This window comes from Kogia breviceps, chromosome 9 (assembly GCF_026419965.1).
Source record: "Kogia breviceps isolate mKogBre1 chromosome 9, mKogBre1 haplotype 1, whole genome shotgun sequence".
NCBI lineage: Eukaryota > Metazoa > Chordata > Mammalia > Artiodactyla > Physeteridae > Kogia > Kogia breviceps.
The window spans coordinates 14,064,040-14,086,841 of NC_081318.1; the positions used below are offsets into that span (position 1 = coordinate 14,064,040).

The 22,802-nt window shown below is 41.2% G+C and overlaps 1 protein-coding gene across 3 annotated transcripts in view; it reads right to left on the bottom strand.

The window, feature by feature from the left end:
* The window catches only part of TBXAS1 (thromboxane A synthase 1), a 150,747-nt gene that overhangs the window by 104,088 nt on the left and 23,857 nt on the right, over window positions 1-22,802 (bottom strand). For all 3 annotated transcript variants that reach the window (XM_059074896.2, XM_059074894.2, XM_067042003.1), the window contains exons 2-3: window positions 11,881-11,974; window positions 9,116-9,168 (exon numbers count right to left, since the gene is read on the bottom strand). In XM_059074896.2, the coding sequence (XP_058930879.1) occupies window positions 9,116-9,168; window positions 11,881-11,974 (147 nt within the window). The remainder of the gene's footprint in view (window positions 1-9,115; window positions 9,169-11,880; window positions 11,975-22,802) is intronic.

A 22,802-nucleotide genomic window follows, 5' to 3' on the forward strand; every position in this document is an offset into this window, starting at 1 on the left:
TACTGTCCAGCCAACACCTTCTCTGTGGGCAATTTTCTCCTGGACCGTCCACATTACTAGAATGGGGAGTTGTCACTTTCTTCCCCTTTCAATGCTGGGCTTTGCTCATCAGCGGGAACCTGCTCTGTCAGCACACACAGCCTGGTCTGGTTTCCATGCCCAGATACCCCAGGGAATGGGGCAACTTCCGGTCTCTAAGCCATTCCCCCCTGCTGCCCCACCTCTTGGAAGTAAGCCATCCACTGGGCACACCTAGCTAAGACAGGGCATCCACATAATTACTTACTTAGACATTTGCAATCAATGCAGGAATCTTATGGAGAGATGTTTTACATTGTCAACTAATATGTTTTGGTAAGGTTTTTAGCTTGAAAGATTCTGGTAATGCTTCAACTTATGATTTTAAAGAAGAAGAAGGAAAGACCGTCGAGCAGCAAGGTCTCTGCCCAGGTCCACACAGTGCGAGAGCCCCATCCCTGGAGGAATAGTGTTTCACCTTAGATTCTACTTCAGCTGACAAAATCTCTTTTGTCAGAAATTTCTCAGAATCTTAAACCACACTGGAGCAAAACCAGGGGCTTATGAAATTCTTCTAATGTAGACTTTTGGAGTTGAGTCACCTAGTTTTGAACTGGAAAGGACGTCAGATATCATCTAGATGTTTGCTTTTCAAATTGCTCACCTTGACTCACTAGTGGTTATGAAACCAATTTTGTGGGTCGTGACCAGCTTGTATTTGTTTTGTTTTTTCATGAAATAGAGTAGAATAGAACCGAGTAGGAGAACAGAATAGATCGAAGTGGATCTTATATAGTAGAAGATATTTAGTAAAACTTTGATTTCAGGTGTGTGTGTACTGGATCATAATGTAAAATATATTATTTACTGAGGCTTATAATTAAACGAAGTCACTGATCTAGTTCAAATCCCCTCATTTTATATCTGAGAAAACTGAGGTTCCAAGAGGGGAAGTGACTGGCCCAGATCCATTAAGCTAACAGGTGGTAGATAGAAAGAGAGTCGGAGCTGAAGTTTAAACCCCAATTTTCTATTGTAAGTTGGCATGCTCTGTTTGACGTTCTTCTACCCAAACAAGAGGAATTAAATATAGGCTCTCGATCTTCAGGAGAGCGGGTCACAAAAACTTGGACAGCAGTAGTCACTAAGATTTGCAGCAACCATCACCTGCAGGTTGTCGTAGAGTGAAGATGGGGGGTAGGAAAGTGGTGTGAAATAAGGGGTAAAGGAGGAGGTCAGAAGTCCAGAAAAAATGGGTGCTCTTCAGAAGGGTCTTTGGATGAAGACTAGGAAGAAGTCTTAAACCATAAGGAAGAAGGCAGCTTTGTAGTAATTCACCATTTGGGATAACAAGAGACCATGAGAAGGGCAGATAGGGTGAAGAGTCTATTAAAGTTTCATTTGAGAAAAGTGGAGCTCTAATAGAATTCTTCTTTCTCGTTTTGGTCTAAATCGCCTAGTTGTCTGAGGACAATTGTTCTTTCCATAATTCTACCTGTTGGGCTAGGCATTTGGATCGGTGATAACAGTCAAATATATACCCGCTGACAACTTTCATCCTATTCTCAATGGCCTCCTAAAAAAAAAAAAAAAAAAAGCAGCCCATTTTGTCAGGGTATTTGCTCTTATAAAATAATGCGGCCCCTAAAGTAGAGTAACACTGTAATAAACACTCACTTTAAAATGTATCCTAAAAGGCCGAGTGTTAGTGATTGATCTATATTGACCAGTGAGACGATTGATATTTAACTCACTGAAATGATACTCAATAATTATGACATAGGGACCATCAGGTCTCACATTCATTTTGGTTTCAGACTCAAATTACGTGCAGCTAGTGATTCTAAGCTTTGCTTTCAACACTCATACAAGACTCAGCTTTTACCAAGCTAGGGGACCCAAATATTGCCCCCAGTCTAGCCTTATGGCCAGAAATGTGAGCGTAATTTAGGATTTCCGTACCTAATTCCACAGCTTCAAGGGTACTGTGTTTTCTCAGTGATCCTGGTGTGTTTTCATTTTCATCAATTCCTCTGAATAACGGAGTCGCATTTTTAGGTCACTTAGTAAATGAGTCTCATCCTGAGGCGTGCACTCCCTATTAGCGGCAGAAACTTACAAGTTTGACTCCCGTGCACTGTCTGGGAGGCAATTTTGCAATTGTGACTTCACTTCAACCTAAGATTTCTGCCTTTCTTCACCATCTATGATTCTCTGGAGCTCAGTCCGGTTTAAAAACGAGAGCAACCTCCCCATATCAGCTGCCCGGTGTGAGTCTGAATACTTGTATTTTTTGCAACAAATCGGCAATAGTTTCCAACCCACCCATCCTCCCCCTCATTTTCAAGTCCAGCATATTCAGATGCCTCGGCGTCTTCTAAAGCAAAGAGCAATCACGTGACACAGGGTGCAACAGGCTGAGTCCTTAGGAGCTTTTTCATTCCCAGAGTTCTGGATCCATGGAAGTAGGCCAGCAAACCTCCCACATGTTGGCGACAGAGGCATCTGACTGCATTAAAGTAAACCATCTCTATGTGGCTCTTCGACCTCATCTAAATAGTACACAAGCGCGGCGGTGAAGAGCGCTCACGTGAGAAGTTTTCACACCTTAGTTAGCTCCGCAGCACACGCTCTCCTCCTGGAGTGGAATCTTAAATGAACTTTAAAAGAAATGTCTGAAAGACCCTATTGTTATCTTTGCTGATGCCACATTGTTTTCCATGTGTACCCCAAAGTTCTCAGCTTCCTCACTGCCTGGTGACAAGGTGTTATTAGTTCATACGTGCTGGGTAGTTAAATAAAACATGGTGCTATGAACCTCCAAGTTGGAGGCATATGAGACACATCTACCTCCTGTGGGCGTGAACTTTGGGTCTAAGTGCCGGGTCCTTTGTGCTAAAGTCTTCTTTATATTTGCGAAACTGATTTTTTTTTTTTTTTTTTTTTTTTTTTTTAAATGCAGAGACCTAAGGTTCCCTGGGAGATAGACTGCTTTAGATTCTGATACTTACAAAGATGTTCTTAGAATACTCTATTGCTGCTAGGTATAAGAGGGTGCTATAGGTACCAAACGAGAGTATTCAGCGTGGTACTAGCCTATGATCAAGCAGAAGAATGGAGCAGAGGAGTCGGAAATACATATAGGAACCAATAAATGATAAAAATGACATTTTAAATCAATTGGGAAAGGATGCATTTCCAGAAGGAACGCCACCATCTAGAAACAATGAGGGTGGACCCCTACTTCCATCCTTACCCTCAGATAAATTCCTGGTGGATCAAATATCTAAATTTTTAGATGAAATAAAAAACACTAGAAAAAAATGGAAGTTTAAAAAGATATATCCTTAGTGGAGACAGCCTTACTGGGTAAGATACAAAATGTAGACACCATTAAAATAGATTAAATTCAACAATACAAAAACAAACGGTTTCTGATTGGAAGAGATACACAATAAACAAAGTCAAAGATGTGACAAAAAGGAGAGAATGTTTGCAACATATTTTAAACATAAAGGGCTATTTTCTTTATTTTTAATGGTGAATTATTACTGTATATTGACTGAAGCAGGTTGGTAACATTGCAAGTCTTTTAAAAACCCATTTTATTAAAGTATAATACACTTACATACAGAAAAGAGTCATATACATTATTGAAAAGTGTACTGATCACGAATTTTCACAAACTGAACTCTCCCATCAGCAGCTAAATGAAGAAGCAGAAGACTTCCAGTGACCCAGACCCCTCGTGAAGGGCTATTTTCTTTAATAAATAAAGAGCTTCTACAAATAAATTAGGAAAAGATCAATAACCCAATAGAAAAGTGGCAAAGGATTTTTCAGAAATTTTAAACCTATGAAAAGATGCTCAAACTTGCTCATAATTAGAGAAATGCAAGTTAAAACTACCATCAAATGGTAAAGATTTAAAACTGTGACCACACATTTTTAATGTGGGAGGGACCAGGTGCCTTCATATGCTTATTTATGGGAGTATAAATTGCTCCCTAGTGAGAGCAATTTAGCTATATTTACCAAAATAAAAATGTAGATAATCTTTGACCTGATAATTCCATTTCGAGGAATTTATCCTACAGACATACTTACACAAGATAATAATGACGTATACACAAGAATATGCACTGCTGTATTGTTTATAAAAGCAAAACGCATTCATCAACTGAGAACTTGTTTTTAAAATTAGCATACATCCATACAGTGGAATCTTTAAAAAAATAGAACAGCATTTAATAAGAATGAGTGTGTTGAAACGGGACAGTTTCCCAAATATCATTAATGAACAAAGCAAGGTGAAGAACTACTTCTGTCATATATTATTCATTTGACTATTCAGAAATTGATAACAGAGTTTGCTTCTGAGGAGGGCTGGCGGAGGGTCCGAGGTGGGAGTCCATTTTACTTTTTTTCTGTTTCTTTGTACTTTACGAATTATGTGCAAGGTGTATGTTTATCTACTTACAACCTATTGTTCTAATGGGAGTTTATAAGATTATTCAACAAATCTGGCTTGATGAAGGGATGGATACAGGAATCAAATGCAGGGGCATGGGTGATGGATACCAGGAAGCGTGGAAGTCAAACTCAACAAGACGGAACTAAGGGTCTACTAGAAATCAAGATGAAAGGGATGCAGCGGGCAAAAAGAATTGGGGATGAGGCTAAATAAAAGAATAACTGCAGAGCTACCACTTAAAACAGAGATGAGATAAGGGGGAAAGGGGCTTTGGAAAGGGGCCTTTAGGAGGTGCACGTGAGCTGAACTTAGGCTGCTGTGTATGTATTTCTAAGTAATTCACGGTGACAGCACAATAAATGCTTGTCATCCACTGGCTTACAAAGTCAGTCACGAATTGGAGGGAACATAATCTCTATCCTGTTTACACTCAATCACAAATGTATGATAATTATGTTGATACTCTTCTTTTAGGGTTTGGGAAGGAATATAAATCCAGTTTGGGGCTCAATCTCAGACTGAAGGAGTTAACAAGTAATCATTCATTGAAGGTTATCTAAAGCAGTAAAGCCTTTCTTTCTTCATATTATGTTGCCAGAGGTACCTTAGTCCCCCCTCACCTGCAGTTTTGCTTTCCCTGGTTTCATTTACCTGTGGTCAACTGTGGTCCAAAAATATTAAGTGGAAAATTCCAGAAATAAACACTTCATAAGTGTTCAATGGTTAAGTGTTAAAAATGTTCTCGGCAGTGTGATCAAATCTCCTGCCGTAAAACTCCACTCGCCCAGCATGTGAATCATCCCTTTGTCCAGCATCTCCTACCCACCCATTGGCCACTTAGTAGCCAAATCAGTTTTCAGCTCGACTGTCATGGTATCTCAGTGCTTGTGTTCAAGTAGCCCTTATTTTACTTAATAGCAGCCCAACGGTACAAGAGTAACGATGCTGACAATTTGGATATGCCAAAGAGAAGCTATAAAGTGTTTCCTTTCAGTGAAAAGGTGCAAGTTCTCCACTTAATAAGGAAAGAAGAAAATCATATGCGGAGGTTGCCAAGATCTACAGTAAGAACGAATCTTCTGTCCATGAAATTGTGAAGAAGGAAAAAGAAATTTCTGCTAGTTTTGCTGCCACACCACAAACTGTAAAAGATATGGCCACAGTGCCTGATAAGTGCTTAGTTAAGATGGAAAAGGCATTACATTTGTACAGTAAGGTATTCTGAGAGAGAGAGAGAGAGAGAGAGAGAGACCACATTCACATAACTTTTATTACAATATATTGTTATAGTTGTTCTATTATTGTTGTTGTTAATCTTTACTGCGCCTAATTTATAAATTAAACTTTATCATTGGTATGTATGTACAGGAAAAGCATGATTTACATAGGGTTCAATACTATCTGCGGTTTCAGGCATCCACTGGGGGTCTTGGGACATACCCCCCGAGGGTAAGGGAGGGGGCTACTGAACTGACATGCAGTTCAAGAGCGTTCTACTCATGAATTGTGAAGAAAAGTTGTATAGGTGTGCAGGCCAGCCCTCCTGCTTTACAGTCAAGTTCAAAGGAGCCAGAGACAACGTGCATAGTTTTATTTGCACAGGGCCTAGCAAAGCAGGCAGCATCATTAGACACGTGGTGAAGACACTGGATTCTCAGTGGTGGTCGTGGTGATGGTAATAAACATTGGTGCTGTCAACCCCTCTCCGCAGAAAGCTTCTCCAGCACTCCCTTTCTCAAAGTAGGAAAGGGAAAAGGGGAAGAAGCAGGTTTCCAGTTTTGGGGACCCAAACTCTGACTGAGTTGCCATGGTGACAACAGATAATAAGCATAACTCATCATCAGGTTTGGTTTTCAGGTAGAGTAAAGAGAAGACCCTCTCTGCCCACATTTTCTCCCAACACATAGTACTGCCCTGTCATCTAAGGACACGTGCATCTCTGTATGGCATCAACTGCATGGGGTTTCACTTGTCAAATGATGACTCAATCTACTATTTCAATTTTAAGGGGACCAATATGGGATCAATAATGTTTCCTAATGACAGAAGGAGTCTAAAAGTTAAGACAATTCAAACCAAATCATTTCCTAAAAGAAGGATCTTTCATTGATCGTGGTGCATCCTTGCCACTCCCAGTCAGTGAAACCATTTTGTTCAAATTTAAGCAGTAACAGAAGAATTTTTAGGGCTAGAAAGAACCTTAAATATAGACCAGTTAAACCCTTTCATCTGAAAAGGTGAGCATACCGAGTCTCACCCAGGTTACGGAGCTCAGACAGGACTTTACCCCACCACTGCAGTACCTCTCAATCCAGCCGCGGACACGTTGAAAAAGAAGTTAGCATTTTACGGCTCATCATTTTTTTTCTAAAGCAGAAAAAGTTGATAGCTTTGTATGAAGAAATTATGCCATCACCTTTCATTCTTTTCCCTTTTTACCAGAGTTGATAGTGCAATTTCTCTCTCTACAACCTCACTTGAAATCATTCTCTATGATTTAAGTTTTCTTGAAGCGAAAAGGGTACCTTGTGTTAAAGTTGGGGGTGAGAGTTTATTGGACATCCTGTTGTCAAGGAAATCAGTTGTTTCTCTCTCTCTCTGTCTCACACACACACCACCACCACCACCACCACCACCACCACCACACAATCCACCAGTTAATACAGTGCCTTTAAACTCTTCATCTGACATTTAAAAATTATTTTAAAATACCCAAGACCTGTACTCTGAAAATCTGTACAGAAGTACTCCAGGGAGGTAATTCCTAGAACTCAAACTCAGGAAGGCCTTTTTCTAATTCTGGGGAAGCCACCGTCCTTCTGAGTCAGTGCTATGTCTCAGAAATGTATGAGACAGTCTCCAAGGACAATGTCAAGTCAACTGCAGAATGAGGCTGTTGGAAAGATAAGTTCTTGAGTGCCTATTATGCTTAAAGCAGGCAGCTATGAACTAAAAAAAAAAAAAAAAAAAGTAAGTAAAGACCAAGCTAAAAGGGATCTTAGAGAGTGAGGTGGAGTTCCCTATTACTAAAAATATGCACCGTCTCCCCACTCTTCCTTTAGAGGAATACGTCTCCCTGCTCCATCAGTGTCAGGCTTGGCCAAGTCACTTGCTTTGGCCTCCCGGCATGCAGAGTGTGCTTTCTGCCTTGACTTTGGGTTTGGCCATGTAACTTGGTTTGGCCAATAGAATGTTAGCAGAAACTTCAAATGTTCTTGCATTTGGGGGCTTGCTCTCCTTGACCCTTAGCCTTCACCGTGAGAAGAGCCTGCCCTGGCTTGCCTGCCATTCCAAGGAGGATGAGACAAGTGTGGAGCACAGCTGCCCCAGCTGGGCCTGGCCTAGATGAGCTACCTACCTAGCTGAACCGCAGAAGCACCAGGAAGCCCAGCTGAGCTTCCTAGCCAGGCGGGCTTAGATCAGCCAATTCCAGCCAACCCTTAGGCACATGACCAATAATAACTTATAACTTATAATAAACTTATAATAAAGCACTGCATTTTGGAGTAGTTTGTTATCCAGGAATAACAAACTAATCAGAGACCATCTAGCAGAATATCTTCATGTACTCCCTTTGCAGTGTTACATAGTAAACTAAAGGGTGAAAGCAAACTAGAGAGAACTTGGCCAAAACCGTGGATCTCCTGGCATTTCCAAAAGAATACAAGTGAATCCCTTTTGAAAATCAACACTGGGAGAACAAGCGTCATGTCGTATGGATAGAAGGGCTCACAAACCACTGGACCCCACTAGGATATAGAGTAGGGACACCACAGAACTTTGCTGCACCTAGAAAAAAGTTATCAGAGACCTGAAAATCTGGAAAAGAGCTACCAAAAATCATCCATCCAGTAGCTGAGGGAAGCTGCGTGAGAAAAGACTAAAATGTCTAGGACTCCAGTGTGGAAGGATGTGTGCTGAGAATCAATAGAATTCAAGTCTGTTAAGTCTTGAATAGGGTCAATGGTCTGATCATGGGTTTGTTTGTCAGATTCTCGAATTTTCTTTTTAAGGAAGCATACTCTGAAGCATAAAGAGGGAAAATACAGGAAAAGTAAGGGGAAGGCCTATATTGCTCTACATGGCTGAGAATTAGGGTGACCATGTGACCCAGTGTATCCAGGTCAGTCTTAGTTTCTGCTGTCGTCCTGGGGTAATTAGGAATAGCACCCCCTTTAACTTTCAAATGTGTACTGTGTGGGATAATAGATTATATGGCCATATAGCTGACAGCATATTTTACCCATAGGGTTGAACAAAACAGGTCCAAGTAAGGTTCAGATAAGTTCACGGGGAAAGACTTGCCGTGGGTAGTCAAGGCAAGTTAGACTGAGGTGTGGGGGGCCGTTGTGTCCTTTGCAGCACACCTTTGGCACCCAGGGCCTGACTCAGATGGTCAGGGTTTAGAGGCTGGGAAGTGATGCTCTTCAGGCTATGGCACCGTGCACCCTGGGGCCCCCTGGGGTCTTCTCTAGGAGGCCTGTCCATACTGCTGGGCCCTCGCTTTGGGGAGCCTCAAAAGTTATAAACACATGCAACATCCCCACTCTTGTCATTCCTTCCATATCAATTCAACACACACAAATCAAAATATATAGTAGAAGAATGGAGTTTCCTTCTTACCCACTCAGAGGTCCGTATTGCCTTCTGAGCTCCATCTGGCTTTCCCAGAAACCCTGCAGAAAACAGAGCACTGTAGTGAGAATCCGATGAAACAACATTTCAAATATTCAAACTTATTCAGAAAGAAAGTCTGGAATAGTGAGAACACAGTTACATAAACAATAAAAAATAACTGAAGTTGTATTGTTTTTAAGTACTTGGGAGTATTAGAATAAACTAGTTGTGTGAAAAGACAATATTGCCAAGAGAAGGTCTCAGTCAGCTCTGTTTTAATGGACAGAAGAGATCTTCTGTACTTATCCTGTTTTTGTATAATTGCTGCTAAAATATTTGAAAATGGTTTGCTTTCTCAACTATGTTCACATTCTCCTCTGCAATTTGGTTTATATTATTATTATTTGGGGCGAAGCCTCTTTTCACAGCCACTATATGCGTAAACGCCCGCTGAGTGTACCCAAATTATCACAAATTCTGAATTATGATCCAAGTTAAATTTTAACTCAAATCAATGTATTCAAAGCATAAGAACCTTAGAGCGACTTTATATATTAGACACACTTTGGGGTGGGAAAGGAGGATTCCTGGAGACATACATGGGGTGGAGTAGGGGTAGAGGGTCAGAAAATGCTAGACCCATTGTGCTGTAGGGGTGGAGTATGTGTGCAGATATACACAGTGGGGTGGTATGCGTGAAGGCCTGGAGATGGCTGGATCCATCGTGTTGTGGGAAAGAAGTAAACATGAAAATATTCTCGGGTTGGAATGGAGCCAGAGGAGAAGAAAACGCTCTAGACTTGTGCTGTGGGAATGGAGTGGTCAGGCAGATATACAACGTGTGGGTGAGGGTAGAGGGTTGGGGGGTAGAAGAGGTGGATGCTCTTAATGGAAATCCGTCCCAGGCTCATTAAATCTAGCTACGCCGTCTAAGCTTGCCGTCTATCAAGGAAAGCTCATGTGACAGTAGAAACGGTCAACGAAATAACTATGTTCTAGCAAGGACGTGGCAGGGTTTGCAGCTACAAGTATGATGAGTAGAAAAGGAGCATATGTGGAAATTATCCAGAGGCAGGGCACAGTGTTCGTGTCACATCGACGGCGATACAGCTTTCCTCAAAATGTTGAGGCTAAATTACTCGACTGAAGGCAACTGATCATTTCCCCCCAGAAATATGTGACATTTATTTGCTCTAATTTCCTATCTGGTTTGTTGTTCTGTTTTGGCACTTAGAAATGTCTTCACACTTGCTCCAAGGAGCTCAGGGGGAGCCTTGATGAGATAGATGCCGTTTGTGGGCTGAAAGCTGTGGCCTGGCCACCCCTGAGCTAGAGAGGAGAGAAGGAGGTGTTTAAAAAAAACGCTGGGAAGAGAGAAACAGCAATAAAGAGTGGAAAGGGGTGCTGGACTGAGAAAGGGACAGAAAGGAACAGAAGAGAAACTGAGATGGGAAGGGAAAAGGACACAAATAGCCTATGTTATTTTCTATCTGACGCCAAGGGCCAGCCTTTCCGGGGGCAGGGGTGGGGAAATCCTAAAGAGATCTTAAGGGGATATTATCAGGATTGGCCCCAATTTTGTCCTTCCTGCCTTTGTTTGGCTTAGTGGCTCTTCACATGCAGGATCTGTAGGCTCCTGATGTCAGGTCTGGTGGCAGCAGCCCCAGGAGTTAGCAGAATAAATCATCTGGCTTCTGAGAAAACCCAACGTGAGAAAAAAAATAACCTTCGAAGATAGAGTCCTGGGCCCCTATCTCCAAATGCCCTCCGGCATTTCCACTTCCATGTTACTTTGGCAAATCAGAGGCACCTCCTTAAACCAGCCAACCTCTCGACCTTTGATTTTGGTCAACTCACGGCCATTCTCCCTTGAATCCTCCACACCTAATTCGCCACAAGAGTTACTAATTTTGCCCCTGCTGTTCTTTTCTTTCACTCTCATCTCCACCCGGGGCCAAGCCGTCACCACTTCACATCCAGACCTCAACAGCAGTTGGATTCGACAGGCCTGACCTAAATCTTCCCCCTTGCAGAGAAATCTTCCTCTTCGGTGTCCCCCCCCCTCCACTTCTATGCACCAGTGATGGGACACACACAGATCTTCACTTGCCTTTCTGGACTGTCAGTGATCTAGCCTGTCTCTCTCTCTCTCTCTCTCTCTCTCTCTCTCTCTCACACACACACACACACACACACACACACACACACACACACACACACACACAGGTGTTCCCTGGCACTCCCCAATCTCCTCTTTCTAGTCCAGGCTGCTTCCCAAGCTGTGCCCTCTTTCTCACATGGTGCAATCACACACGTCATTGCTCCCCACCTGGTGTGTGTGTCCTTGTCTTTGTGTCTATCGCTCCTGCAGACTCCCTTCTCCAGGAAGTCCTCCAGGATGACTCTAGCCCTGACAGAACTCCCTCACCTCGGAAGGACAACCGCAGCTACCATCTCTACCACCAATGTTAGAGCTAGGGCATGGGCAACTTCTACTTCTTCCACATTCCAGGGCCTGGCACACCTTAGACACTCATTAATTGGGTTTGGGGATGAATGAATGGATGCCAGGACTCGGTATGTATTGATGAGTGATCAGTGAGGGATCAGTCTCATCACAGAAGAATTGATGAGTCTCATCAATTGTGGCACCTTTGCACATAGACGTCCCCGGGTGTGGGCGACCTGGACGAGAGCAATGCTTTGTGGGTAAAGCTCCACTCTGGGCTCAGAGCATCTTATGCCGAAAGACAGCAGAAGGCAGCCCTTACCTGGCGGAAAAATGTCAAGTTTCCAATAAAAGGAGAAGGCTTGGGATGTCTGATGCCCAACTTCTCTAGTCTTGAAAATGCTGATGTAGAGTACCTGAGGGGAAAAGCACGTTTTAAAAACCAAGACACAGGTTTGCATTCACACTGCTGGCCCTGTTAGAAATCAGAATTATTGAGTTCACCAGAAGTAAGGGTAGAGAAAGTTTCCAGTTGACAGCATCTAAGGACTGAAGACGTGGAGGCCTAGAGGTGAGGGAGTGCCATGAATAGAGCTAAGTAAACTCCTCCTGATTAACAGGCTTGAGATCAAGTCATCCTCAGATCTCTTAGCTGGAAGTCCACTTAGAGATGATGTAGCCCAAATGCCCCTTCCCCACCTACAATTTCCATCCATAAATTTTAAAAAAATGTTATTTATTTATTTAGTCTGCGCCAAGTCTTAGTTGAGGTGCGTGGGATCTTCCTTGTGGCATGCGAACTCTTAGTTGCGGCACGTGTGCGGGATCTAGTTCCCCCACCAGGGATCGAACCCGGGCCCCCTGCATTGGGAGTGCGGAGTCTTACCCACTGGACCACCAGGGAAGACCCAGTAAACTTTTTTAAAAACTGCACCTTGGGAATTCCCCGGCAGTCCAGTGGTTAGGAATCTGCAATTTTACTGCCTAGGGTCCGGGTTTGATCCCTGGTTGGGGAACTAAGATCCCACAAGCCGTGCAGCGTGGGCACCCCCCCCACAAAAAAAAAAACCCAACCAAACTGCACCTCTCCCCACTTCAGCTCCTCGGCCTTTATATCTACCATGAACAATTGTCTTACAAGGCAAAGCAAAAAAAGTAACAATGGCAAAAATCAGTTCCCTGTGCAAATACGTGGTTTTCCTTGCTCAAAACTGACCCCTGGACATAATTTATCCCTCATCACATTCCATGGCCTAATAGAGAAACATAAAAAATAGGGATGGAAGGGACACACCATGGAGACAAGACCTCATCACCAACCACTTACAAACTCTTTATGTCTGTTTTCATGGCCTGAAACCATATGGGAAGCATATTTTCCTTACCCAAAATCGGGGCACGTGGCCCGACAGATTTCCGTGCCACTTTCCAGGAGAAAGCAGCAGTCTGAGAAGTGCAGTGTGGCTGTCAAAACATTGGAATTACTAGGATATTTCAACAGTTTATGGGAACAGAGGGATAACATAGTGAAAGTCAGAATTGGCTTAGAAAAACCTGGACATATGGCTGTAATCCCTAATCAGCCAGCCAATTAGGTCAAAAGTTCAGTTAGTTCAGAAAACTTAATGAGTCAAACTGGGTGTTTAGCATCATGCAAAGATCAGCCAAATCTCAGTTTAAGAGCAAGGAAAAATATAGAGAATATTCACAGAGCCAGACTTCCTAGGAGTACTGGAACTTAAAAAAACCCACTGCTCTAAGACTCACTTATCATTAGAAAGATGGAATGTTTGCTGTAGACTCTGACCTTCCCCTTTGCTGCCTGCTGTCCAATACGGAGCACTTAAAATAAGAATATTTCAATAACTACTCAAATATTCAGGGAAATGACAACAGGTTAACTGTTTTGTGTTATTCTGAGCAAAGCATCTACCTTTAAAGTGGCCACAGGGAGAGCCAAGCCGGGGCAGAAAGGGAAAGCGGGTTCTCCTCCCAGCTCTCCTGACCAAGGTTTCCACCATATAGCTGCATAATTGGGTTTGAATGAATCCCCAGGACATCACATTTAAGTCCACGTTCAAGTGTAATTACAAACCACACTCAAGAGCCGTGTGTGAATTACATGGATTAGTCATGCCAACGTTCCTCTTCATTAGTGTGTATGCCAGAGGTTGACAGCAGAGTGTGTAAAAGTCATTCAAGTAGACTATGATGTTTTAAATAACCCCCTTCACGTGCAAGAGGAAAGACCAGAGGAGACTTACCAGTCCACTTAACACTCCCTTCAACACCCTCAAATCTGGTTTCTAGTTCATTTTTTCATCAGTTTTTGTGAATTATTTTCTAAACGTAATCTCTAATGGGTAGAAAGAAATATGTCGATCTTGGGCCACGTAATTACATCTTAATTTTGTAATTAGATGTCTTGATTGTCTAATTAAAGGACAAGAAGTCTGTGCCTAATTACACATGCTAATTATCATGCAAGCCCATGCCCTAATTATGTAACTCCACTTACAAAAATACCACTGTGTGTCTCTGCACAAAATTCAGACATTTCCAAGCATATGGCATCAGCAGAGAATGTTCTGGACACAACCATAAACTTCAGTTTGCAGCCTGGAGTCGAGTATAAAACTTAAGCGTCTTCAGCTAGGAATTGGCCAGATGTTGCCATCAGTAACTAGAGGCCTTGAACTAAAATCTGCGGGGAGAGATCACTGTCTCCAGACTTCTGAGCACAATTGCAAAGTGGGTTCCATTTGCTTCCTCTTCCTTCTCTGCATCCATGTTTCATATTCTCTGGTCCCAGGCTCCTCTCTGTCTCAACAGGCTCCTAAACCAGAATCCATGGACTTCAGGAGTTAGGGGTTGAATTGTGTCAACCCCCCCCGCCGCAACCCCGTAAAATAAGTTGAAGTCCTAACCCCCAGTATCTCAGAATATTACCTTATTTGGAGATAGGGTGGCTGCAAATGTAATTAAAGATGAGGTCATACTAAAGTAGAGTGGAGCCCTAATCCATTACGGCTGGTGTCCTCATAACAGGATGCCATGTGAAACATGGAGACACAGGGAGAATGCCATGTGATGACAAAGGCAGAGATTGGAGTTACATGGCTGCAAGCCAGGAAACGCCAAAGATTGTCAGTAAACCACTGGAAGCTAGGAAGAGACAAGGAAGGATTGTTCCCTACAGATTTCAAAGGGAACATGGTCCTGCAAAAACCTTGATTTCAGACTTCTGGCTTCCAGAACTGTGAGACAACAAACTCTGGTATTTTCAGCCCTGTTTGTGTTACTTTGTTATGGCAGCTCTAGGAAACTGGTATACCAGGAGTACCCATGAATGAGTTTTAGAGAGTCAATGAAAAAAAATTTTTTTTAATGTCTCCTGTTACCTTAAAAATTGTCATTGTCGGGGACTTCCCTGGTGGCACAGTGGTTAAGAATCCGCCTGCCAATGCAGGGGACACGGGTTAGAGCCCCGGGCCGAGAGGATCCCACATGCCAGCGGAGCAGCTGAGCCCGTGCACTGCAACTGCTGAGCCTGCGCTCTAGAGCCTGCATGCCTGGAGCCCGTGCTCCGCAGCAGGAGAGGCCACCGCAATGAGAAGCCCACACACCACAACGAAGAGTAGCCCCCGCTTGCCACACCTGGAGAAAGCCCGCGTGCAGCAACGAAGACCCAACACAGCCAAAAATAAATAAATAAATTTATTATTTTTTAAAATTGTCATTGTGAAAGAAATTTATTTTTTATGTCAAATTGGGCCATTAAGTCTTGAGCCATCAAAAAACTGCTGGTGGCCAGGGATGCTAGTAAATGAGGTAATATGCAGACATCATGCAGCCACCATGTTGCGATTTTTAGAATAGCTTCTCTTTGATGGGAACTAATGCAAGTGTATTCCACAATTATGAACACGAACATCTGTCATTGTTTACATTAAGGATACTTAAGTTGGAAAACGACAACGGAAAGGATATGTAGTAGCTTCAGATAGCATCCTTTGGTTTTACTTCTACAACCAAAGTAGTCAGTTATCCCTGTAGGATACAAATCCTGCAGTACCAGTGGTGTTTCTTCTACTGTCCATTCTCAAAATAAATGGAACCACATGGGATCATTTTCAACATAAGAAATTCCCCAATACTTTGTCTTCCCCAAGACAAAGCCCTTTCTTGATGCATTCAACAAGAGTGGTGAGCCCATCGCTTAGCCCAAGAAGCCACTCATGATAAATTGGGGGACATTTTGATAAATTGTGTATTAAAGAGATGAACTGATTGAGGTTGGAACCAAAGTAGAAAAGAGTCAAACGATGGCTTGTCCTCCAAGAGTCCCTCATTGTGTATCTTAAGCAGTGGCCATAGAGGAGTTGGCTTCTCTCTTGTGTGCTTCTGGGAACAGCCAGTTCCTTGGTCCATTCTTTATGTCTTCACAATCCCTATCAAAGAATGTCTACTTAGTGAGCTGCTTTTGGAAATTTCAGCGGCTATTTATATTTTTGAAATGGTGAAAGATTCTTTTGGCAAATATCAATTTTCCTGGGATAAAAATCACGGTGTTCCAGGAGGAGGTAAAGCCTGGGGGTTGCGAGGTAACCCACCTGTCCCAACTTTGAAGAAGAGAAGCCCTTTGTCATGGTTACTCTACGCTTGGTGACATGCATGACCATTAAAGGCTTTGCCAGCAATTCCATAAAAGGTTGTGACCACATCAGAAACTTTATTAAACAAGGACTTAAATTTTTGCCTCTTCAAAAGATTTTAAGACATGGGAGCTGAAGATGAGGTTTGCTAGCTTTCCAGAAAATGAATCTTGAAATGCTTGACAGAAATCTGAGCTAAAAACTCTAGAAATATTAAGGAGAAAGCCTACCCTCATTTTATTATAATTGTAGTTTTTTCTGAGTATATTTTTTATATATCTGAGATCCTATTCTCTGTAATTTTTTTCTGTTTCTCTATATTTCCACTTTTTCCATTTACCATGAGGAAAAAAACTCCATGCTATGAATCCTTTATGAATATTATTTTTATGGCTATATATTCCTCTTGTGGACATATCATAATTTACTAAACTATTTTTATTGTTACATATTTAGGGTGTTTTATTCAATTTTTTAGTTAATTTAAGTTATGCCACAACAATGAACATCTCTATGCGTCAAGCTTTTCTGGCACTTTACACATGAAGCTTATCCAGATCTGAAATCCCTGAGTCACTGGTTTTAAACACTGGCATGCAATGCCAAATTGCTTTCCAGAGAGTTTGCCCCAGTTAGTCTCAGTGTCAGTGTATCCATTTCACCAAACACTCTCATAAAGTTTTTCCAAATTTGGTAGACACATCAGTATATCTCAATGTCTGCATTTTTTTTCATTCCTAGAGAGAGAGAGAACATTTTTTGCCATCCCTTGTCCTCCAACTTCAAAAATATTTCCCAACTTTGAAATTACTCTTTCTTTTTCCCCTTTATTCCCACCACAGTTTATCTAGGTGGCAGGCAGAATTGTGCTACACCAATTGGTTAAAGAATTAGTTGGGAAATGAGCAGTCAACAATAGGTGACTGTGAGTTGACTCCGAGCACATATTTGGGCAGGGAGAGGAGGATTAGCAAATGAATTCTGAACAGACTTTGTTTAGAAAATAACTAGCTACAGTCTTCTTAGTTGACTTTAAGTTCTGTTTCCTTCTTCCTTGCCCCATTCTTCCCCTACAACGACAATTAAAGAAACTATATAGAAATTGCTTCAGTCATGCCTCAAGACAGGAGTTCTTGGAAATAGAGTTTCCATATGAGGTCTTCTCAGTTCCCCTTTTAGCACCTCATCTTTCTTTTCACATCCTCATCTTCATGTTCAGTGCCCTCTCTTGACCTTGCCCTCAGGGCTGGAAACCATCTAGTGTATATTCATTCATGTGTCAGTTAGTAGCAATCAGGTTAGCTCCTAAGATATAACCTGCAAACCAGAATGTTCATTAACTAATTTATAAGAGTAGGTGTCCTTTCCCAGGAACAAGAAACTGATGTATCTACTCAGAGCACCTCCTTTTCAGGTACTTGAGAAGCCAAATCAATCATCAGAGGATGATGTGTTAAGCCAGGTTCTACAGTAAGAGGTGGCCCATCAGAACAGATAAGTCATTGGGACCCTGGGAAAAATAATCCTGCCCCACAGCTGAGTGCACCTCTATAAAGGGTTGGCAAAGAGACAGTGCGCTTGCTGCACCACCCCTCTCTGCCCAATGATTTATAATGCTGCCTCCATCGTACACCTCCGTAAGACAGGTGCTTGAGTCTGTTCTGATCCATTTGTCTGACTTATGTCAATGCCTCACTATTATAACTCTATTACACCTTTTTATGTAGAGAGTTTATAGTATAGAGAAAGTATATCTTACTTTCTCTTATTAATTTTAGAATTAGTCTAGTTTGATGAAAAATCCTGTTGGAATTTTTATTGGAATTGCATTAAATTTATAAATTAGTACCAATGTTATTACAACACTGAGTCTTCTCATCTGTGTATATTTTATATCTCTCCATTGATTCACTTTCTGTCTTAGTAACGTTTTGTAATTTTATGCACAGAGAGTATCTTTCTGCTGTTTACATATATTGGTTATTTTTATTGCTCATGTGTACGAATACCATTTGTTTTTTTATGCCCATCTTGTAATCATGATCCTGCTAAACTTTCTTATTAGTTCTTGTGGTTTACATGTGGATTCTCTTTGAAATCTTATGCTGACAATTCTATTTTATGCAAATAATATCAGTTTGTTCTCTTTGTTCCTTTTGTCTCATTTTTCATTTTCTTTTCTTATCACACTGGCTGCGACCTTTAGTACAGTGTTTAAAACATACAGTAAGAGGGAACATCTTTTTCTTATTTCTGACTCTATGGGGATGTATCTAATGTTTTAAAATTAAGTATAAGATTTTACTGTAGATTTTTAACAGACATCCCTTATTGGGTTAAGGACATTTCTTCCATTCCTAGTTTTCTTGGAAAAGTTTTCCTTGATTAGTCTTGCTATAGGTTTGTCTATTTAATCTTTTCAAAGCACCAACGTTTTACTTTTGTTGATCGTTTCTAGTTTTCTCTCTTTTGCTATTGTCTGGTTCATTATTTTATGCTCATTTTTTTATTATGATCTTCCTACTATTTTCTTTGGGTTTACTCTTTGGTTTTTTTTTTTTTCTCTGTGTGTGTGTGTATGTGTTTTCTTTTAGCTTCTTTTTTAAAAAAATTAATTAATTAATTTATTTATTTTTGCTGGGTGTGGACTTTCTCTAGTTGAGACGAGCAGGGGCTACTCTTCATGGCAGTGTGTGGACTTCTCGTTACAGTGGTTTCTCTTGTTGTGGAGCATGGGCTCTAGGTGCACGGGCTTCAGTAGTTGTGGCACGTGGGCTCAGTAGTTATAGCTCACAGGTTCTAGAGCTCAGGCTCAGTAGTTGTGGCGCATGGGCTTAGTTGCTCCGCAGCATGTAGGATCTTCCTGGACCAGGGCTTGAACCCATGTCACCTGCATTGGCAGGCAGATTCTTAACCACTGTGCCACGAGGGAAGTCCCTCTTTTAGCTTCTTAACATTTTGGCTCACTTATTTTCAATATTATTTTATTTTTAATAAATGCTTTTAAGGATATAAATCTCCCTCATTACTTCTTTAGCTGCATCCCACACATTTTGAAATGTAGTACTTTCGTTGTCTGTTAGTTGCATTCTAATAGGAGACTTCTGAATATAAAATGTGCTGTAAGATGCACACAGGCAAAACTCAGTGGGACGGATATTTTGGAGTTGAAAGACTTTCCCATTGCTTTTCACTTCTGTCCATCTCTATCCATGAAATTAAGTAACAGTCATTTATAATTTGTTTTCCAAAGACACAGAAAAGGAGACTTCTTATAATCTTCACTCCTCTGGGGAAGAAAAGGAGGACTACTGTGCAGTTCTTTCCCCAGTAAGAACCACAAAAACAGTCATTGTAGTTACTAGTCTGACAACAGCTTTGTCACAGCACAAGAAAAATACATTTATATAGACAAAGAGAAGTATTTGATTAGTATTATAATTTATAATAATTTTTAATCTTTCTTATGTACCAGGGACGGTGCCAAGAACTTTTTATACATTGTCTTGTATGAGCCTGCCAACAATTACACAGAGGTAGAAATAAATATTCTTCTCATATTACTGATTAGGAAATTAATACTTAAGGGGATTAATTAGTGTGCCCAAGGTGGCAGTGCTTCTAAGTGATTGAGTCAGAGTTGTCACATTTCAAACAGGTGCTGTGTGAACTCCACTAACCTGTTTCTTCCTGTCCTCTAAGCTAAGATGTTGTTGATAAACCACTGCATGAGAACATGGCAGAGAATATACTGAGAACAAAGGTAGGTTTCTTAGAAACCAAAGGTATAATAATAACAGATACTAATTAACTGATGACTATGATGAGAGAGAAAGAGAGCCTTTGTCTTTCTAAAGCCAATGGCTTCACTTCTGCTTTTATTCAGAATTCTCAACTGTTTCTTCTTTCTGTTGCATCAATTTCTCCCTCTCTACTGGATCACTGCTATCAGCATACAAACATATTCTAGTGTCTTCCATCCAAGGAAAAAAGCAAACTACTTTGATTCCAGCCATTGCCTTAGTTTTCTTTTTTCTTCCCAGTAAAATCCCTTAAAAGCATTATCTAGACGTGTTCTCTTCCCTTCTATAGCCATAGTCTCTTCATCTTCCCAGGTAAGCTTCTGCACCTACCACTTCACCAGAACTGCCCTTATCAAAGTCAGCCATGTTTTTGATCTTGTCAGTCCAATAATTTCTTGCCAGTTTTTTTTTTCTTTTTTACTAGCCTCTCAGCAGCATTTCGACACAGATGAACATTTCCTTCTTCCTGAAACATTCTCTTTTCTTGGTTTCATGATATCACTCCTCAGGGGCTGATCCTCAGAGCCAGGGGCTGATCTTCAGAGTCTTTTCTGGCTCCTTTCCTTCTATTAGTCCCATCACTTTCAACACCATCTATATATCAGTAACTTCCACATTTCTATCTCTAGCTCCATTCTCTCCACTGAGCTCATCTTTATCCAGACACCATCTTGGCTGCACCCTTTTGATGTGTATTAGGCTTTTTAAACTTAATATACCTAAATCTGAACCCAGTTTTCCCCCTAAAGCTCTTTCTCCTCTTTCATCTCTGTAACACTGTTACAACCATAACCCACCAATTGCTCAAGCCAGAAACCTTTGAGACATGGTAGAGTGTGTAATTAGTTAAAATAGGACAATCCCTCCCAGTTGGAGGATTATACATCTCTACCCTGTTTACATAAGGCTGATCACATGACTTTCTTTGGCCAACTGAACGTGAAAAGACACCATGTGCGCTATGTCCAAGCAGAAGCTTTGAGAGCAACACGTGATGAGCCATTTGTCCTTTTCCCTCTGCCATGAGGCCAGTAGTCTCCCAAATGAGATCTGTTCCCGAAGCCTGGGTTCTGCAATGAAGACGATGAGGAGCAAAGAAGGAAGTGGTCCATGATCGACATTTAGCAAGACCAAAAGATAAATATTTGTTGATGTAGATCACTGAGATTTGTTGAGGGCATGAAGAGAGTCAGTTATTACCCAGGCAGAACTTACTTGAAGCTGACTGATATTAGACATGCTTAATTCTTCTTTTATTTTTCATACTTTACATATGGTCTATCAGCAACTACTTTTAGCTCCATCTTCAAATTAGCTCCGTCTCCATATCTGCCCACTTCTCTCCATCTCTTCTACTTCTATCCTGGTACAAGCCCATAAGGAGTGTTATTTGCTAGTATCTTGCATATGCATTTATCCACTGATCCATCAAATTTGCTTCTGGGAATTTGTTCTACACATATACGTGAATATAAATATGTACGGGGTATTTATTTTAGCGTGTTTATAACAGCAAAAGATTGGAAACAACCTACATGCCCATCTGTTTGGGACTGTTTAAATAAATTATGATGCATCCATTCATAGTATACTATGCAACGAAAATGGAAAGCCATCAAGATACAATATTACGTGAAAATAGTAAGATGCAGAAAATTGAGTTTAGTATGTTTCCATTTATGTAAAAAAATGGGGAGAGAAAAATAACATTATTTGTATAAGCTTGTATGTTTATTAAAAATATCTCTATAAGTCTAAATAAGAAGTTAATTGCAGAGGTTACCAATTGTACAGATGGAACTGAGGGGGTGAGGATGGGGCAGGAAGGAGACGTTTACTTTGATGTTTTAGTACGGAAATGCAAAAGTAGGCAAAATAGTAAAATGAATTCCCAGGTACCTAACACTCTCTTTAACAATTGTCAACTTGTGACCAATCTCATCTCAGCTTTACTCCCTCCCCGACCTCATGCCCAGATGTTTTTGAAGCAAATCCATGACATCAAATCATTCCAACTGTAAATATTTCCATACCCTTTACTAAAATATAAGGACTCTTTCAAAAAAAAAAACCCCACAGTATCATTATCACAATTCAAAATAAAAATAGTTCCTTAGTATCCTCAAATATCTAGTCAGTGTTTAAATTTCCCCAATTGTCTCACAACTTTTCTTTACAGTATGTTTGTTGAGTGAGGATCTAAATAAGGGCCATATGTTCGTAATTGGGTCAGATGCCTCTGAAGTATTTTTAAGTCTCTAAATTCTCCTTCCAGTCCCACCCCACCCCCATTTTTCCCTATGCATTTTTACACAACAAAACCAGGTGGTGTCTCGTAGGGTTTCCCACAGTCTGAATTCTGCCCGTTGCTTCCCATGGTGTAGATTAACCCGTTCTTCACTCCTAGCAGCTGAATCTAAACCATTGGTTCCCGAATTTGTCTGAACCTGGAGGAGCTTCAAAAACTTCTGATGCCTGTGTCCCATCCACCCCACGCTCCCCTCACGCCCCACCCCCACGTGGTGACTCAACTGCCTAAGGTGTGACTTGGGCTTTGGCATCTTAAAAAGATCCTCAGGTGTTTCCAGTGTTCAGCCAAGTTTGAAAACCACTGATCCAGAGGCTTTTTCTGCAAGACTTCTCCACAGGAGGTTCACAATCTACTTGTCTCTTTTATTATGAACTTAGCAGCTGTGAGGATTACCACCTAAATCTATTCATTCACCAGGGGCTGCAAAGTGGTGATATTTCTTCATTTATTAGCTAGAATAATTCTGAATTTACCC